Source organism: Pseudomassariella vexata (assembly GCF_002105095.1).
Source record: "Pseudomassariella vexata strain CBS 129021 chromosome Unknown BCR38scaffold_22, whole genome shotgun sequence".
Taxonomy (NCBI): domain Eukaryota; kingdom Fungi; phylum Ascomycota; class Sordariomycetes; order Amphisphaeriales; family Pseudomassariaceae; genus Pseudomassariella; species Pseudomassariella vexata.
This window is the reverse complement of record NW_024467977.1, coordinates 196,918-216,304: the sequence shown is the minus strand read 5'-3', so window position 1 is coordinate 216,304 and position 19,387 is coordinate 196,918. Positions and strand designations below refer to the sequence as shown.

The 19,387-nt window shown below is 50.3% G+C and overlaps 5 protein-coding genes across 5 annotated transcripts; 3 read left to right on the top strand and 2 right to left on the bottom strand.

Moving 5' to 3' along the window:
- Positions 1–1,036: 1,036 nt before the first annotated feature.
- Positions 1,037–3,895, top strand: BCR38DRAFT_355499 (uncharacterized protein; the record flags this gene model as incomplete). Its single annotated transcript, XM_040856954.1, has 2 exons — positions 1,037–1,234; positions 1,418–3,895. 2 exons carry the CDS (start codon positions 1,037–1,039, stop codon positions 3,893–3,895), a joined length of 2,676 nt encoding a protein of 891 aa, XP_040710205.1.
- A 2,254-nt stretch (positions 3,896–6,149) lies between these two features.
- BCR38DRAFT_115101 (uncharacterized protein) lies at positions 6,150–7,285 on the bottom strand. The gene has a single exon (XM_040853415.1). It carries the CDS (start codon positions 6,989–6,991, stop codon positions 6,218–6,220), a length of 774 nt encoding a protein of 257 aa, XP_040710204.1. The 5' UTR covers positions 6,992–7,285; the 3' UTR covers positions 6,150–6,217.
- Positions 7,286–8,088: 803 nt separating this feature from the next.
- BCR38DRAFT_414376 (ubiquitin-conjugating enzyme/RWD-like protein) lies at positions 8,089–8,774 on the bottom strand (the record flags this gene model as incomplete). The annotated part of the gene is made up of 2 exons (XM_040858928.1): positions 8,089–8,682; positions 8,748–8,774. The coding sequence occupies 2 exons, from the start codon at positions 8,772–8,774 to the stop codon at positions 8,089–8,091; spliced, it is 621 nt and encodes a 206-aa protein (XP_040710203.1).
- Positions 8,775–15,673: 6,899 nt separating this feature from the next.
- On the top strand, positions 15,674–16,756 carry BCR38DRAFT_450752 (uncharacterized protein). Its single transcript, XM_040861405.1, has one exon. The coding sequence runs from the start codon at positions 15,752–15,754 to the stop codon at positions 16,472–16,474; it is 723 nt and encodes a 240-aa protein (XP_040710202.1). The 5' UTR covers positions 15,674–15,751; the 3' UTR covers positions 16,475–16,756.
- Positions 16,757–17,729: 973 nt separating this feature from the next.
- On the top strand, positions 17,730–19,262 carry BCR38DRAFT_450749 (uncharacterized protein; the record flags this gene model as incomplete). The annotated part of the gene is made up of 1 exon (XM_040861404.1): positions 17,730–19,262. A coding segment is annotated over exon 1 (642 nt), but the record flags the coding sequence as incomplete, so codon positions are not given.
- Between the last annotated feature and the right edge of the window lie 125 nt (positions 19,263–19,387).

The window sequence follows — 19,387 nt, the reverse complement described above, 5'->3', positions numbered from 1 at the left end:
ATACATGGTAGCGCTGTCTCATAGTCTGAACTTCTGTTGGCTGTGGCTGAAGCCGGGAAGTCCGGACTGCGTCAACGGCTATCTTTCTGCCCCCTCTCAACTCATACACGACCCTGAGGAGGCCGGCCGTTGAAACAGACGCCGTGGTTGTAATTCGGTGGAACCTGCCCAGTCCAGTTGCTCAGCAACTTTGTGTTCCGAACGGCGCTCGTCATCCCTCAAGCCGCAAGGTATGCAGCGAGACCATCACAACGTATGCATATCGACCTGCATCCTCTATCCTCTATCACGCAGGTGAAGACATATTACCGTACGAGGATTGGCCAGCTCGCATATGCAATCCCGAAGTCAGACGATAGCGCCCTTGTAGGTGCCGCATGCAATTCTGGGGCGGTATGATCCATTGCCCTGCAGGACATTCGGCTGCACGATTCTAAAGCTGCATTGGCGCATTCTGGCAATCCAGGTTCTCTCCTTTCCCAGAGCTCTCTAACGTCCGTCTTGAGGGTCCCAGCAGATCCAATTCAACGCGAGCCGTACACCTCGCCTCATGTTCACGCTATCTTGTATTGCTATCTGGGATTACAGCAATTGCCGTTAAAATTCCGACTGTCCGTCTATCTGTCTACCTAATATTTCGCTCGACACCAGCACTTTCGTCTGCACCCGCGTATATAAAGCGGGCACTGGCGGCGGCCGTCTAGCGTCCGTCCAGGCGTTTCGCCAAGCAATTACAGCAGGGAATCTGTGCTGTGCTGCGAATTTTGGGAGGTGACGGGCCACGGCCCCGCCAGCAGAGAATTTCCCGCTAAGTACTTCGTACCTGCCTTCGATTGCTCCGTCCCCACTGTCTTCCCGCTTGGGGTGAAAGTCAAGACTCGGGCCTTGTCACTTGTGGATGTCAGCTTGAATTGGATTGAACGTGTCTCTCATTGTCTTGACCGTCCTTTCAACGTGGCCTATATCTGAAGCTGTTTTTTTGTTCCTTTACGAACCTGATGCCGCCATGGCACAAGCAATGGCCCCGTCGGACGAGATGGAAGGAGGGCCATTGTCAGGGCCGTCAGGGACGTCAGTATTCGAGGGGGATCCCGGCCAGTTTTCTGCTGCAACGTCTGTTCGCGGGCCAAGTGTCAGACGAGAACGGAGCTTGAAGTTCAGGGAGTTTGGGCTCTATGCCTCAAGAGTACGCACACAGACACCAACGTCGTCGCAGCCCTCGACCCCCGTGACAGTTACCAGCCCAATGTCAGACCTCCCCAGTCCCGTCGATGAGGAGGAGGATCAAGAATACCAAGAATACCCAACATCATTACATCCACCATCTCGACACTCACCTTTGCGTCCGCAACAACATCCTAATTTCTACCGTCCCGGCTCCTCGGCCACCACCGATCTCGACACACCCTCGGCCCAGTACGACTTCGGTCCCCAGCCACCGCCCACGCCGCTCTCACCCGTCGCTCCCCGCTGGGCATCTCTCGCCAACAGCTCGACTAATCTCTACGACAAAAGGTCTGCTTCCCCTGCAAACCTCCAATTGCCATTGACGGCTACGACTGCCCACTTCCCTGCACCAATAAATTCACACGGGGAACGCAGCCATAGCATTGATTCCGAAACCTCGGAAATCAGAGATGATTGCCCGCCATTGAGCCCAATGATCAACATGAATTCAATTGAGAGTCGGCATGTTGTCGGCGACCCGATGTTGGTGGACAACTTCTCGAGGCCGCGGAAGCCAAGCCTCAGCCTGAAGCAATCATACCCCGAATCCCTCCGATCTCGATATCCTACAAACACGGCGTCTACAATCTCCGACCCGACCCAAACCGACACCTCTCACAACCCACATCTCCTGTGGCCTCGTGAACGAAATCACTCTATCTCCTCCAACCGGTCCGCCGCCACATTCGCATCCCTTCCCGTCCGCCCTTCGCCCGACCTCCACTCGCGCGATAGCGTCCGCGGCAGGAGTCGACAAGCAAACCCATCCCTTACCCGACCACCCTTGACCTATGAAAATGGCGCCTCTTTGACACGAAACCCCCTACGGAAAATGGCATCAGCCGAAGACCAGCTAAGATCCAGCTACCGCTCCCAGCTGTCGGCATCGACGGCCCCAGGAACCCAAACAACCGAGAGGAGTAGCTTGATGACCAAGACCAGCTCCATTACTTCGATATACGGGCAATTGGACGACGGCCTCAGCGTTGACGATGTTATGGGCATGTACGCTAAGGGGTTTCGCGACGACTCGCCCGCACCGGGTGAGCATCACCACGACGATTCGAGACCAGCGACCGCCTGCTCAGAACGCAGCCGCAGGAGGAGCGCCATGCTAGAGGCCATGACGGACGCTCTACCAATTCCCGGCGCCAGTACCAGAGCCCCGCAAGTTGGTCCGGCTCCTAGCCCCAATGCGGCGGTGCGCGATTCAGTTGCCGTGTTTCGCAACTCGGTTATCTCCACATCGCCTGCCATAGAAATCAACGCTGACATCGCCCATGGAACAAAACACGACTCAGGCAAGCTACTAGACAACCACGACGACGATATTCCCATGTCGAGGCCGCGAAGGCAGTTTACGCATCTGACAACCGACACGGACATGAACGACGACACGCGAGATCGATACGGTTTCCGCAAAGAGAACCAGTATGTTACGAAAGAGCAGTACGACAGTTGGAACAGTGGCTACACAGATTACATGGCACGGAGGAGGAAGAAATGGACAGCTTTCCTCAAAGAGAGCGGGCTCATGACAGACGATCCAAATCGATTCCCCCAGCGATCAGCAAAGACGAAACGCTTTGTTCGCAAAGGCATCCCCCCGGAATGGAGAGGTGCGGCATGGTTCTACTACGCAGGTGGCCCCGCCATCGTGGCCAAGCACGCAGGAGTCTACGACAGCCTATTGAAGGCCGAGGCCAAAGACGTCGACGACGAAGCCATTGAGCGAGATTTACACCGCACCTTCCCCGACAACATCAAATTTCGATCTGGGAAGCCATCCCAGGCACCGCCGAGCCGAAACAGCCAGCAGACCGTGACGGAGCCGATGGGCAACGCAGCTCGACCCGACGAAACCCCCATGATATCCTCACTTCGTCGCGTTCTCCACGCTTTCTCCATCTACAACCCCCGCATTGGCTACTGTCAGTCTCTCAACTTCCTGGCCGGTCTGCTACTCCTGTTCGTCGAGTCAGAAGAACATGCGTTCTGGTTACTTAACATCATAACCCGTGTGTATCTTCCTGGTACGCACGAGCTGAGTCTAGAAGGTGCCAACGTCGACCTGGGCGTGCTAATGGAAGCTTTGCGCGATGCGATGCCCGCTGTCTGGACTAAGATCGGAGGGGAATTGGACGGATCAGACGCAGCCAGACCCAAACGCAGAGCCCGCGGCAAAAACCGTGTTGCCGAACTGGGACAGCGGCTCCCCCCCATCACGTTATGCATGACGGCCTGGTTCATGTCGTGTTTTATCGGAACATTGCCTATCGAGACCACGCTGCGTGTTTGGGACATCTTCTTTTACGAGGGTAGTAAGACGCTGTTCCGCATCGCGCTGGCCATTTTCAAGACAAGCGAGCAAGAGATCAGGAACGTGGGCGATCCTATGGAGATCTTCCAGGTCGTGCAGACGATTCCCAGGAGGATGATTGACGCCAATGCGCTGATGGAGGCGTGCTTCAAGAGACGAAATGGCTTTGGCCACTTGAGCCAGGAGGAGGTGGAGAAGAAACGAGATGAGCGGAGGAGTGCCGTCAAAATTGAGCGCGAACGTGTGGCATCGGGGCTAGGATCAAGTGACGAGGCATCGGACGTCAAGAGGAAAGGTACCCTGTTCGGACGGCGGAGAGAGAAATCGAGGGGGGACGAAACGCCTTGATGCCTTGTCGGGAGTGGAGTATGCCCGGTTCTGAAGCACGAATCACTATTTGTTCCAACCACCAACCCATTCACGTCCAAGTTCCAAGCGCCCTACCACGCGACTCCCGGCACGCGCTACCCACCCTACGGCACCTACAGGGACACACCACTGGGCATGAGCACATATCGCCTCCTCCATGGCCGGCGCGGCCGGCACCTGCGCCGCCTCGAAAAGTACAACACCATATAATGACGAATAATGACCCGAGCTTCCTTTTTGACGGCCGAAACAACTTTGTAACTAGACTAGATGGCTAACACTAAAATGGGCAAGAAGAAAGAGTATCTGGGTAGATCATAAAATGCGCATCAATGCAAGCATACTACATATAAACCTTACACATGGACTTGGATGAGGCTGTCACGTGATGTGAGACGCGATGAGCGAGCGTGTAGAGTTGACAAAACCGAGAGATGTGGTCATTTTCTTAACCAGAAGTTGTCCTTGTAGCGTCGAAGATAGATCGAATCGAAAGCAGCTGGATTTCGTCATAAAGACCCTCTAGTAGAAACTAGGCTGGCATGGCTGTCGTGGTTGTGCTTGGCTTTGGCTAAAGATCGTGCATGGTACATCTCGGGTCGTTGCACACCAGTCATTCAGCAGAGAAGTACTCAAGGTCAAGATGACTGGCAGGCTACGGACGTCGACGATGGCCAGTAAACACCTCCAGATGTGGGTTGGCATCTCTTGGGGGAAGAGCTTCTTGGATCTGGACTGGCCGAAGGGGATATTTCTAAATTGACGGTGAATGGAAGGGATACTTGATGTAAAATACTAAAGACTGGAGAGCCAGTCAGTTGGCTCATTGGAGATTCAACTCATTAATTAGAACCAGTCTACATGGCACTATGGCAATGGCGGTGTTTATCCTTCCTGTAATACTTAACTGATCTCTGTGGGATTGAGCGCCATGGTTATGCCCTAGGCCGAAGGCGGTGTAGCGGCAATTGCACAAATGGGGTCAAAACCCTTCCTCATAGATAAAATAGCTACACAGAAGACACAACAAGAGCAGATAGATAGATCAATCAAGACAGGATCTACGCAGAGTCATCAATAGAGGATTGAATCCCTCAATCTCTATAAATTAACAGTTACAACTAATGACCCCCTTGAGGACCACATTTTCAAGTTAATATCCTATGCGTTTGCAAACTCGACCCTCAGGGACGTAGTAATAAGCTCCTCCACATGTTTTAGTGAAATTCCACCCTGACTAACTACCCTGGCGGTCCAGGCTAGGATGATCAAGCCGGTAAAAAAGGGGACCACTTTATGGGGACGCTTAGATAAGACGGGTATTCTAAATAGAGCAACTGATGGTCAATCGGCGCTAAAAGTAAAATGTTACTATTCCACGCCACTCCATCCCCAGCTACAATGACGTCTTGTCAGGACAGATCCGAAGTTTACATCCAATAGTATGACAAAGGGGCAATAAGGCCTACAGCTTCCCCAGGTGTTTGCGCCTGCGCTCGGAACAACACCTACAAAGCACTTGTAGAAGCGGACGGGACACTGAATCGACGCCATGGCTGCGAATGACCTCGATGATATCGTGGCCGAAGGCCTTAGTACCGCTAACACCGTGGGCCGTCCGTACAGTGACGGGCTTAGACCTGCCTGTCGTAATGCTTACTCTAAAACTCACCGGAATAGACTGGAAGGTTGTTTGGAAATCAGAAGTATAGGTAAATTACTCTTATAGTGGTACTATCTCAACTCTAGGCGCCATGGAGAAACAAGGCTAGCAAGATATTTCGTGATTCTCTCATACCACTCCAGCCCTACTTCATGAGAGACCAAAGCATCGATTCAACCGAATCAACGGGCATTCGCCAAATAGCATACTACTGAAGAGAGGAACAAGGAGTCCTGGTTCCGGGCCTAGTCCGTTTGCCACGACGGAAATACGCCGTTCACAGCGACGCGATGATCCATAGACTAAGATGCTTGATTTATGTCGATCATTTCTACTGAGCCGAGTGGACAATATATTGCTCTTCAGGCAACTGATGGAGTTCTCATTCATGGATGGCGTGGTAACGTGAACTGGTCCCTTTATTCTTCATGGCATTGAGCCATCTAGCCGAACTCTAAAATTCCGTTTCTTCAGTATACATCTGAATCACTCTACTTTATAAACACGGCTATCTTATGTCACAAGTATTCATATCCCATGGCATAAGCAAGCTGTAATTCCTGTATTGTGGCCAAGCCATCATATACGTAGCCCTTTCTATTGTTATGCAAGTCCCCCCTTCGATCCTTCCTTCCAACTCAAGTTCGTTCCTTACTTAACTTCTCCATATCCGAAACACTAGTCACCTCAATCGCCGGAACCCCAGCAACGGCCGTGCCGGTCGACTTCACACAGGGCGCCTCCAAGCCAGAACCTCCGTAATTCTCCAACGCGGGACCGTCTTCAAATCCCGCCAAAGCGCCCGAAGCGAGCGCCGGGCCGTCCTCTCTGTCGTGTGGCCCCTTCGAGGCGGCGCCGCCTCCGCTTCGCCGAAACGGCTTCTTCAGCTTATCGCGGACGCTGCCTCTCAACGTGGTTGCCGGAGCCGCGCAGGCCAGGGCCGACATAACGTGATCCGGGGTGCCTTGGATCCGGGCTTGGTCTCTTTGCTGTTGTTTGAAGGTTTTGTTGGGGTTGTTATTATTAGCGGCATTGCGGCTGGCGAGGTGGTTCAGCTTGGATTTGACTTTGGCCCAGAGGGCTTTGGCGCGGTAGTTCTTGGTTGGGGGTCGTTCAGAAGGGCCTGGCATGGTGTAGGCTGGAGGGGGTCCCTTGCTTTCGATGGCAGAGTGCTCGGTGGGCTCCATTGTCATGTAGGAGTCGCTGGAATTTGCTCCATGGTTGTTGTGCTGCACCGGACTCAGAAATGAGGATCCGCCGGTCTGGTTCGAGGGGTTGCCGTTTGGGGACGAAGCTTCGTCATTCTGAACCGAGTCGGCAGGAGGGTCGCCATTCTGGGAAGGAGATGGGTTATTGGATCCGTTCAATTTGTCATTGGGGTGCCACTCGGAGGACAAAGCCGAGGCGAGCATGGTGGATGAGGGGGGAGTTTGCGTGTCTACTTCCGTGATCGCGAAGTACGTTGATGATTCTGTGATGCTGATCCTGTGTGATGTAGATGAATGCTGATGAGAGAGCAACGATGATGATGTAGCAAGCTGATGGATGGTATCGACCAAAAAAAGCGAGAATACGATTGCTCAACGATTAAGTGAAGAATGAAACAGAGAAGATGGAGATTTGGCGAGAGCCCACAGGTCGTCTGCGTGGGCTGGTCCCTGGCCATGACGATGGGTTGCGACTGCTTGCCTTGAGCGCTTGAGCTGGTACACGTGAGAACAGCCAGAAGGAATCCGATATACGGAAGCTACTCCGATGAAGCCTGCTACGAAATAAGCAAGCGAGACTGGACTGTAGATGGCATAGCAGACATTATTACAGGATACCATGGGGTAACATGGGATAAGTTCGATCGTACGTGGTACGTCCCATGAATGAATGACCAAGATCAGTCATTCTATGAAGTCCCAGGGGAATAAACTGCTACAATGCAATGCATTACACTGGCTTAATAGACAATAGGTGACGGGCTAGGAGCTTACCTGTAAGTAGGGTTGTTGATGAATGGAGTGATGCTGAGCTGCTAGGTGTTCGTATGGTCTGTGTGACGACGCCTGCCAGTCTCAGTAGTCACAGCGAACCACCGTGGCAGCCAAGACTGGTATCTTAACCAATGAAAGAGTCAAGAGGCCCAATTACATCCGAAACTGTCGAGTTGACTTGTCCTAAGGCCCTATCCATGAATGTTGATGAAAAATGCGGTTGATGATGGCCAATCCTTCTCATTGACACGGGCGTTGGGGACCAGAGCCTATGCCAGAACTCTCTGTATGCCCCCATACTTGGCGTGCCTTCCTCGGTGCGATTGTTCCAACCCCTTACGCGCAATTCTCAACGTCTGCCATGAAAAGATAACTTTCAGATGCCCTTTATTCCAGTTTCTATCCCATGGTATCAAATGCAACTTGTGCGATGTTGCCCCCGTTCAGTACAATCAATTTAGAGATTCCCTGCCATGTACGCCACCTACGCCAGCCGGCCGATCCATCATCGGAGGTTGTTTCCATACTCAAACCTTGGACGGGGCGTTCTTCAGAGTCTCCTTCTTTGTGGTGGTCTTTGAAGAGTTCTCCTTCAAAGTGTCCTTCGCGTATCGCTGCACATAGCTCTTGGCGTTCTTCTCAAACTCGGCCCGGTTGTTCTTGTATTCTTCGGCGATGCGCGTCTCGAGGGGGTCGTCGGGGTTGGGTTCGATCAGCAGCTGTCGCACCGCCTCTAGTACACCCTTGATCTTGCTGGCGGGCTTCCAGACGTCCGTCTTGATGAGCGAGAGGCAGATGTCGCCCGTGTTGTCGTTGGTCACGTTGGGATGGTAGATGCGCGTCGTGAAGTTGATCTTGGGCGGCTTGAAAGGGTAACCACCAGTACCGCTGGGAGCGGAACCTTCAGGCAGCTCCATCTTCAGCTTGAAAATACCACCCTCGTAAACTGTGTTGGCAGGACCCTCAATCCAGATATCCCACCTGTACATGTTGCTATTGTCGGCCTTGGCCCAAATGCCCTCCATCGTGGTCGGGGGGAGGATGGCCGCTCCGTCCTGCAACTTGACCTTCGACATGTCCTTGCCCTCGGGCGGCGGAGGACCCTGGCATTCAGTGAGCTCCTAGAAGCTAGATTAGTGGTCATGAGAGGGCAGAATTGAGACAGGATTGGAAAGGCGCAAGCTACCTTGCTGACTCTCCTTATGCCAGACATGATGTAGGGTGTGGAAGTGGATCGAGACGTCGGTTGGGATGGATGAGATAACCTTTCTTGTTGATAATACCTTTAGGTGGAGCCGGGCAGAAGTACCATATGTTGGATGGAAGGAGCAGGGCAACTTAATGATGGGAAAGTCATGTCGGTGCAGTCTTGGAGTGACGATGTCTCAGGCAGGAGCACGCGGCACACGGGTCTAGTGTGGGGCAAAGCTACCCCGCCGCCATCAAGGTTGCCGGTCGTCGGATGGCTCTTGCCGCTGTTAAACTTGGTGGAGTATGTCTGCGAGAACCAATCATTTTCTTGTATTAATTGGTGGGATCCAACATTTAGAGTTGAGTGTAACCTGCATCTACATCTACACCACGCCAGGCATCAGCTTGTTAGCATGGGAGATGCCTCTCGTTTAGAGATTGATCAATACACACACATTCTATGGGGCTTTAAGTACCTCCTTCTCTGGACAAGGGAATTATGACCTCTAGCGCAATAAAAATCCAGTAACAAACCAAGCATTGTGGGGGCTATCAGTTGCTAACAATCAGCGTGCCTGGAGAGGTGTAGGTCAACCTATCCTGGAAGTACCTTTGAAGTACCTCCTCTGAAACTCCGTGTCTCTGTCTCCAGCTGAATGGGCGTATGTTGTTGCAAACCATCATGCCAAACCACACTGGTCTGACTCAACACGCATGTCTTGCCAATCTGCAGCTCTTCCAAAGGGGAAAAAGCCATTGTTTAAGCACATAAAGATGAACTTGTTGGAGAGCCAGTCAGTTTCAGAATTCCCCCATACTGTAACATGTTCATCACCGGGGCACACTGGAGTACTGGAAACTTCCCAAACCTAGGATAATGCGACACATCGGTTGTCATCGTGTGGAATCAAAGATAATGAAATCTGTGTTGCTTTGATCAGTTGGTCTGTTGATCAGATCAGATTTGGCTGAGCACGAGGCAAGCAATAGTTGTGTTCTGAACCCTGAATGCCTGAGGCACTGGAGAACGACCAATGTAGCCAATGAATACAGCGTTCCGGCCCTACGTTATGTGCGTCCACCCATGATAAGGGACGACAATTGGAGTGGCGAGATAAAAAATTGAAAGGGTATAATAAGGTCTTGCAGTTTTTGTAATTATTGCCTTGCGGCTGAATTCTTGCGGCTAGCGTAAGGGACGAGACATTCGATTTGTGGGATACTGCCTCGGGAGCTTGCCTCCTGTTATATGACAAGAAGGCTACCTCATTCCTGGCAAGTATTGATCTGTCTCCTATGATCGATGCCGACAAGCCGTTGAAGTATACATGCGCTCGACTCTCATCTAGGGGCCAGGCTATTGTCGCATTCGCTGACGGTAGTCAGGCGTGGGAAGTAGCTCTGGAACTTGAACACTGGTTATAGGGTTCGGCTGCTACAGAACCTTTAGTTAACTAGTAAAACCTAAGCTATGGAGCCGTCTACATCAGGGAGCATTTGGGCTCGGGGATACTCTAAGACCATGATGTACGATTAATTGAAACCCCTTCTAGTGCCCGATCTGTTACTGGAGGCCAGTTATTCCGCGCTCATCTTAATGAGTTTACAGTGCTGGCTGTTTCCAGGTACTCTCATCATGCAACGAAGGCGCCTGGAGGTGAAGATGACATGATCATTTTCTGAAGCACTGGAGGTGGGCAGCAGCAACTGAAAGCATGCTCCCAGGACATACGGCGGACACGTTCGGATTGGACTTCTCAGCTGATGGATGCTGGATTACCGATCCCGATTGGCCGTCGGCGGCGATGCCATAGCATTCGGGGCTGACTCTACCTAGTTGATCATAGGTTGTGACTGCCACCATATTGTTTCAGTTTGGGATACCGCCTCTGCACAGCTTGTTAGGTCCTTTGGTCCGGGTCATGACTATTTCATATCCTCGAAAGCAACATCGTCGGATGCAACAACACTTGCCATTTTGGGTACAAAAGAGAAACAAAGCCGCGACTCAACAATATGGGGCGTCCGTGGATTCGAACCGACCCTTACGCGACGTTGTTAAGACAAACATGATCAAATAGGCAGAAGAAAGATGAAGCCACTTGAAGCTGAGCCCACCGTGCCGGTTTCTCTATGAAATTAGCGCCGGGCGGATTACCTGTTTCGACGGCTCGAGGGTTATCCATATACCGGTGGAGTTCCAGCCCAAATTATTTGACTGTAATGAGTTCCCCCTGATTTCGGCTCATGACACCGCGGGACGGGGCGATAGGGTTGAAAGGGTCGTTTGGGTCAATATCAATTGCGGGTGCGAGGAATCGGCAATCAGCAGACGAGTTGTTCGTTGGTCCTTTCTTAAAAACTCTAGGTCAATACTAGGGATATTTTCACCCTTACTGCTTCAATAGGGCCCTTAACTAGGCTACTGTAGAAACTGCCCCTATTTAAGAAGAAACATCCAAGCTTCGTAACACTTCTCTCCTGCATAAATGTGTATTTTAAGTGGGAAACACCTAAATTTGCCTTAGAAAATGCCTACTAGCCGTAGAGAACAGGCCCGGACTCTAGGTGCAGCGGGATCGTATTTAATTACGTCGATATAGTACGTTGGATCTACTGCAGGTAACCTGTTATTAAGATATTTTATTTCGTTTGTGACATATCTGGTTCTTTAAGCTTTGTTAGTTCTGCGTTGTAGTACCCTATTAGCCTCTTGAATATCCCAAGCGAACGGTGTTAACAACAAAGACTCACAACTCATCATACTGCAGCAGAGACTACCAGCTATGGTTGTAGGCTGGACTGGCGTAGAGTGACGCCTCTCCTGCTATATTGTGATAGTGATGACACTGGTAAGAATGAAGTACATAGACTTCTACCCCCCTCTGAGAACCCTATTTTTGCAATTTTATCCTTCATATCAAGCATCAACGTCAACATATAGATCTTGCGTGAAGGCCGAAAATAGATGTTTTCTTTTTCCCTCTTGCCTGATGGCTACTTCTGGCTTGATGCGGGGTTTTGTAGGCCTCCGACCTTGCCCTTGGCCGTACCTTCCCATCTCATGTAAACTTATCCTTGGACGTAGCAACAACATAACCAACTCATTCCTGACTGCGCAAAACTTTTCAGACACTATCTGTTGGTTTCCAGGCCGTGATGAATCCATCCGATCGTTATGATTTCACCCATAAACTACCGTAAACGTGAGTTGGTTTCATTCTTCTTGGAAAAGCTGGAAGTTTTCTTGAAGTAGATTTTGTTTATGAGGAATAATTAAGTACGCATTCTGGTTATCTTCCTTAGGGGGGTGACGTTTATACTAATGTAGCGTTTACAGCTATTAGCTTCATTGTAAACAACAGGTGCTATAATACCTAATCTGAAACAACAAACTGAATAACGTACCCCACAAGCAAGTTGGCCACACAAGCAAGTTGGCCACTTTTTCTTGGCACCGTATGAATAACTTCAATAACTTAACTAAACTAAAAAATAATAACTCAAACTAATCGGAATCCTCTTCCTCGTACGTATCTTTATCATTCTCACAAGTACGAGCATTATGTCCGGGCTCTCCGCAGATCCTACAGCGCCGTCGGCGTGGTTCGGTCGGTCTCGTACGACGACGACTTACACGTATATTATCCTGTAGCTGCTGTTCAATATCCCGTTGAGACTATAAGTCCTGAGCGTCTCGTAAACTAAGAGATCCTCCATCTTGTAGCTGTCGATTTTTAATCCTTCGACGACGGCTTAGCTCTTGATTAGCCTTCCGAAGTGCAGTGACCTCATCCTCAAGTAAAACTAACCGGTGCATAACAGCCGTCGCACCACGTGAAAATTGGTCAATAGCCGTAAGTATTGTCGTCGGGGAGCTATTCTGATGCTGTACGATTCTGTTTTTAACGTATTCAGACTGGGATTGCGCCTCGGTTGAGTTATTTGGAGTCTTTGATTCCTAGATTAAGGGGGCGCCAGACGAGCTCCCAGGAGGTGTAGGCGTATGTAGCTTAATATCCAGCTGTGAAATCACATATCCCGGGTCGTACGGAATAAGTCCTGTCCCCCTGAAACCTGCCTGGATATTCGACTTAGTTATAGTCGTACGATACGCCCTATAGAATGCCGAAAAGAAATCCTCCTTCGAGATATGGGTTATATGCGCCCGTATTAGGTCTTCAATTTCTTTGCCGTACGACCTTTTCAAAGCCCTAAAACAGCCTACATCGAGAGGCTGGAGCTTATGTGACGAATGAGCAGGCATACTAAGTGTAATAATAGTATGCTCTTTGCAATATAGCTCGAAGTCAGTCGAGTGGTGGCTCTCATGCCCGTCGAGGATAAGAAGACGATAAACACCCTTCGTACCATCCTTCGTATAGCGATCAAAGTGCTGAATCCAGTCTACGCCTCGCTCATTTATTGTCCAACCGTTTTTGGTTACAGCGATTACCCAGTCGGACGGGAATGGGCTATTCTCGTACCAGGATAAGAGGTGGTTTTGACCCGCGACAATAATATACGGCGGGATAGCCCAGCCGGACGAATTGATACCCTGGATTACTGTAGCCCATTCTCGATTGCCTTGATGGACTGTACGAGGCCTTCCGCGTCGTTCGGCACTTGTAACTACCATCTCGGATGAGATTAAGCCCATCGCGAACCCTGTCTCGTCGAAGTTATAGATATCCGCCTCTTGGATACCATATTTCGCAATTGTATTTCGTACGAGCGTAAACCACGCGCGATACGCGTCAGGGTCTTTGCAATAGGCTCGTTGGTAGTCTATTCTTCGATTAAAACGCGTCCGAAGGTTTGGTTGTCGTCGTAGGAAGTTCGAGGCCCAGTTGACGCCGACGCGTCCAGCGCCACGGTCACGGAGCAGTCGGTTAGCCATAGCTTCAACACCATGGAGCCGGGGAGGAAATGATCGCGAATCTAGGTCAAGTATATATTGTACGACCGCTAACTCTTCTGATTCCGTAAGCTTATGACTAGATTGTCGAGTATCGCGTCGAGATAGTAGTCCGCGTTTTCGGTTAGCTAGAGTTGTACGAGGGACATTGTAGAGTTAGGCAGCGCGTCGGATGCTTAATTAGGGTTTCGATTGAAGCGCCTGACACGCTAGAATCATGTCGCTTTCTTTCCAATTCGATCCCATCTTGGTATGTGTAAAGATGCTAATTAAAAGGTTGTTCGTACGGTGCCAAGAAAAAGTGGCCAACTTGCTTGTGGGGTACGTTAGTCAATCATATAACCGAGACAACTAGGACATGTACAGATCTGCGAACAAACCCCGCGTCTTCTCACTGACTTGTAGGACGAGGAACAAGACATAGGAGCACGCAAATAGTTTAGTTACACTACATCAAAATTGAGACGGTCCTTTAAGACATACGGGCAATACGGCGGTAAAGGCAAGGAGGGCGCTTCTAGAGAAACCCTCGTCGAAATACCGGAAGGTCTGTTCTAGTTGTCCCGATATGTATGTTAGCGTTCCCATTCTCGTGGCGCTGATCATCGTAGCTTGTCCTGGAGATGTGAGTAACCAACCCCTTCAAATTTCACATTATCCACCCATCCCCGTCGAAACTAACTTACCGTCCATATATTAGTCATCACGTACACCGGCCGGGATTTCCTCCAAGAGGGCACAGAAACATTCTACCGGATCTAAGAAAGCGCGGGCATGGATGCCTTGCATAACAACACCCACTTCAAGGGCGGTGCTATCCAACTCCGACGTGTCGTGCGAGTGGCGCGACAGCAGCCAGGAAGACTACAACTCTGGGCGCTCTGCCCAGCCATGGGCTGGGTCGACCAGCTGTTCCAGGTGCAAAGCTATGAGGAGAGCCTCAATGAGGGGTATTTCGATGTTGACGAGCGCACCAAGTTTTAGCATGACGATCCGAGGTGGATGTCGTTCCAGGTCGTAAATCTTACAGTTGAAAGCCAATGCCAATGCTTATAGGTGTATTGGGAAGTGAATGCGCCATTTGCATAAAATATCCCGGTCAGCCACCCTCATAGGTGGATTTATTTCCTTTCTTGGTAAAATCGGTCAATAAGGGGGCGCAAGCGGCTGTTACGGGTAGAAACAAAGGACGATGCGTTCTGCGGTTAAAACACTAACTTCCTCTTTCTCTTCTATACTTCCGTTGAAATGAGGAATAGACTCAACATTATCCACATATATGGGTGCAACTCGTCGATCGGCTCATTAAAAGGGGCGGTGTGAGTAGTATGAGGGCCCAAGATATTACTTCAGCAGTAGCTGCTCCGATAGTTCAAGTTTAGGTCTACAATAGCGGTCTTCTTTTTTCACACCGATTTACGGTTACTTTCTGTGATACTTAGAAATCTATTGCTTTTTGACACCTTGTCCTATGATGAGCACATCGCTGAAGAGCTTGACAAGCTGAAAATATTGAGGGCGTTTTGAGATGCCCTACGGATATTCTAGATGTTCGGGTAGCAACTGTGGCTTTTGGCTGCAAATACCACAACACAGGTGCAGAGATCGTTCGGACCTACACCACAATTGGCACCCCGGGGCTGCAAACATTACATAGAGCTTTTGAGAGTGCTCGTCCGATCTTTGCGCTGTCCTTGGCTGGAACTGGTCAGCAACGAGGAGCGTTTTGCGTCATGGGAGCTTGGACACCTACACTACCTTCGGAGGAAAGAATCGTGTGATGGAAGACATGAAGGTATTCGGTTCTACTGAATGTCCAACTCTACCGGATCCGAATCTGCGACAGAAGCTGTATTGGCCAAGCTCGAGCACAGACTTCATCGCCAGGTAGGTGGTGACGAAACTAAGACCAATGAAACAGCGTCCGAACAACGAAACTCTGAAATACGCATAGATGAGAGTACTATCAAAACAGAAATCTTTATTATGATATCAATCGATTCCTTTATTTACACTTCTAGTTATTCTTCGAAACCCAGTCTAAATCAATATCCACACGAAAGCCAGCAAACAAATCCAAAATGTTGCCAGCAACTGATAACCATCCATTCCTAAAATACTCAGACGACGACCCAACAATAGACGAGGCCAACTGTTCCTACCAATATGGTAGGGATCGTACTGAATTCTTCAAGCACCGCTGGAGCTCAATGTCCCCTCTCTTGTCCCATTCCCTCGTCTTCATCCTCAGCTCCTTTCTCTGGATCCTAGTCATCATCTTCACCACACCCAGCTGTTCTGCAAACCACCCAACTCCTAGCCAGCCAGCCACCAATTCACCCTCAACCCCCCACAACCTAACCACCCACGCCCACCTTACCACCTGCGGCAACTCGACCGCAGAAGCCCGCGCCGCTGGCTGCAAATACGACATCCTAATCAACAATTGGGTTCACCCCGCGTGCATCGACCAAGAGTCCATCGATGAATACCAGGAAGACGGGACGTGGCAGGGGTACACGGACTTGAACCGTACGCAACAGCTGCCGAGCATCGAGGCCATGTCCGAGGTGGACTTTTACTACACGTCCACGCGGGATCACATTGTTCACTGTAACATGTTGTGGCGGAAGCAATTCAAGGCGTTTTTTGACGAGAAGAGCTTTGATGCCGTCATTGGGAGTTTTGGGCATACGGAGCATTGCTCGCAGTTTCTGATTGATGTCACCGATAAGTATGCGGAGCTTTGGGAGGAGCCGATTAGGACTGAGGTGGGGTTTTCGGGGTGTTGGGTTAGAGATTGAAGATTTCAATAGAGAGTTGCGGAGGTGAATTTACGTACATAGTGGAGATCGTTTTGTTTTTCTTCGTGTCTGGATGTGAGCGAGTGACAATTAATCCATTATTCACACCTGACTCTAACCAACTCTGCTCCATGAAATTTGTCTTTCAATATGCACCAAAGGGTACATATAAAACGGGTCGCATTCAGGTGGGTATACATCCGACGTAAAAAGGTTGCCATGAACGAATACGTAATTAATGGCAGTAGCCATGCACTATATTGAAAGGCGTAGGTATTTACGTCCGTTCGTGTCACTCATATTCTAGGGGAGAGACCCCCACAAATAACACTGGTGTTTTCAATATGCTTTCGTATACCACAATGTAGAAACCTTAACTTGGGAGCTCAGCCCTCGAGCCCTGCTTATTACTAACCTCGCGACCTCCATGTTAACGACTACAGGACCGCAAGATGGCCCAATGAAACCATAGCTAGGAGAATTGCAACGAAACTTGTTGTTGAGTATGTTGCTCACATGTCGACCCGTTGTTTTGATGTAGATTTCTGCGTAGTGTGTGGGAAACCGTCGTCCACCTTGGTCCCTGACTCAGCTTGAACCTGACGTACATTCTAAACAGGATGCTGTTACCCGAGTAAGGTGGGCCATGCGATTGCACCTCGGCCTGTGGCCATCAGGTGGCGTTCAGGACTAACTTTGATGTTGTATATCACCGTGGCCCGTGTAACGACTGGGAGTTGAGACACTATTTCCCCCTGGGCCCTCACCCCCTCCCCAGAAGTGACAACGCCAACAACCACTTAAGCAACCTGCATAAGCAAGCTGACCATCGTAACCACTGCGCAGAGTTATTAAGTCGTGTAGCCGGATATGTTTAACTATTGAAGTCATACAGTAACCGCGCATTACTGTGGAGCTCCGCATACTTCTAGGTGCTTCCAGCGGTCTGTTAGTTGACAAGCAGTTTCTGCGTCCGCTGGGAGAGGGCTTCGATCGTGATGTTGGTATGCCATCCGAGCAATTGGATTGCCCCTGATAGGGCGAGTCAAACTGGAAAAACACCTTGGTGTCATGAATTTTCACATGTCATCAAGACCTCTGGCTCTGAATTCTCCACATCTAGTTGTGTCGTGTCCCTTATTTGAGCTACATAGGAAAATGTAGGGTCAATTGCTGGGGTTCGGCGAGAGTCGGAACCCCATGCTGCATGGGGGTCGCCCAGGTTTCCCCAAGCCAACCCGGTCATTTCCGATCATACGACTTTCAGCCCCTTGATTCGATTTTTCCACGCCATTCGGAGCCCGCCTACGACCACCGGAACAGCGCAACGACCACCGGAACAGCGCATCGACCGTCGGACAAGCCCTGCGAAGTGTAATGGCTCGAGACAACCTGGACGAGTAGGTTTCGGGCGAGTTAGGCTGACGGCTCCAGCTGCTTTGGGTCAGACAACTAATTTCCATCTTTCTCGTACAGAGCTTCTTCATCAGGCCACCTGAAAATTCCGAGGGCCATAATCCGGGAGGTATTACTATGTGGTCAATTCTTGGCTTGAGTTTATATACGCTGAAGCCCAGCACTCAATCGAGACCATCTGGATTCATCATCAGACAGCACAGTCACAGCCAATAGCAACGCACAAAGCAGCACATCCTCCAATCACATTCATATTCGAACACAATCGCAACCATGCAAGGCGACATCTTCCATCTCGACCAACTTGCCCTCCAGTCCAAACCGGTCGCAAAACCTGCCGCCATGAAACCCAAAGCCAGCGACAATGACTACAAGAAATCCAATACTCCTCAGGTCGCCATCTACAATGAAGACGATCTCTCAGAGCTCCTCTACGTTGAGTCTATGCACCCGGCCGACCACGCCGGCATCATCATGATCAACGACGTCTCGGCGCATCGCCACTCGCCCCAGCCCACTTTTGAGCCACTGACCCCCATATCCACGGGTTCGCACACCCCGCTCTCAGAAAGCAACTCCACTTCCTCTTCCTCGTTCGACCTCAGCGACTGCGAGATGGAGAGCTACCTGTTCGACCCGCCGCATAAGCATAATCACCACCATGAGGAGCACAAGGTGGCCATTTGCGGCGAGGAGGTCGACTTTCCTGTTTTCTTGGGACGCCAGGACGATGGTAGGATTACCAGCAGTCCGAGGACTACGCACCAAAGTACGCAGACGACAGGGCAGGAGACGAAGAAAGCCATTAAGTTTGTCATGCCTGAGTACCACGTTGGCGCGATAGAGGGGCCGTTGATGTCGTGGTGGCCGGCGCCAATGGACTTGTTGGAGCATGAGTGGATCGAACGGTTTTACGAGTAGAAGACGGAAATCCGCATAACATGTACCAAAATGATGTATGATCAGTCTATTTGGAGGACGGCGTACATGGCGTTCTGGGTATCGGGCATGGGAACGGGATCCAATGGTATACTGGGAAAAGTTTTGGTGTAGTCTAGCATTGGATATTCCCACGGCATAGCTTCGCATCTCGCATCTGTCAAGGAGAAGGTTAGGTTAACAACCCAACACATACAAAATTACTAAACAAAACTTCAGTCTATGTTTGTCTTGTCCAAGTAGGAAATACACCTAGCTCACAGATCCCATGTGTGGATATTTTCGACGGCATGCTTTTACTAAGCGAACAAGTCGGGGACTGGCCTGTAAGTGGAGATTTATATGAAGGCCAAAAAAGGATGTTTTTTTTCTTTTATGATGGTTACTTCTGGTTTTGGGGCGGGGTTTTGTAGCCCTGTACTTGGCCGTACCTTCCCACCTAGTGGTAGCTGTGCAGATGAACAGAGTATTCTATCCCCCCCACCCCCAATAAAGGATCGTGTACGGATTTAAGTGTTTGTATATAACCGAAGACTTCATTTTTTCCCTTCCCGGAGA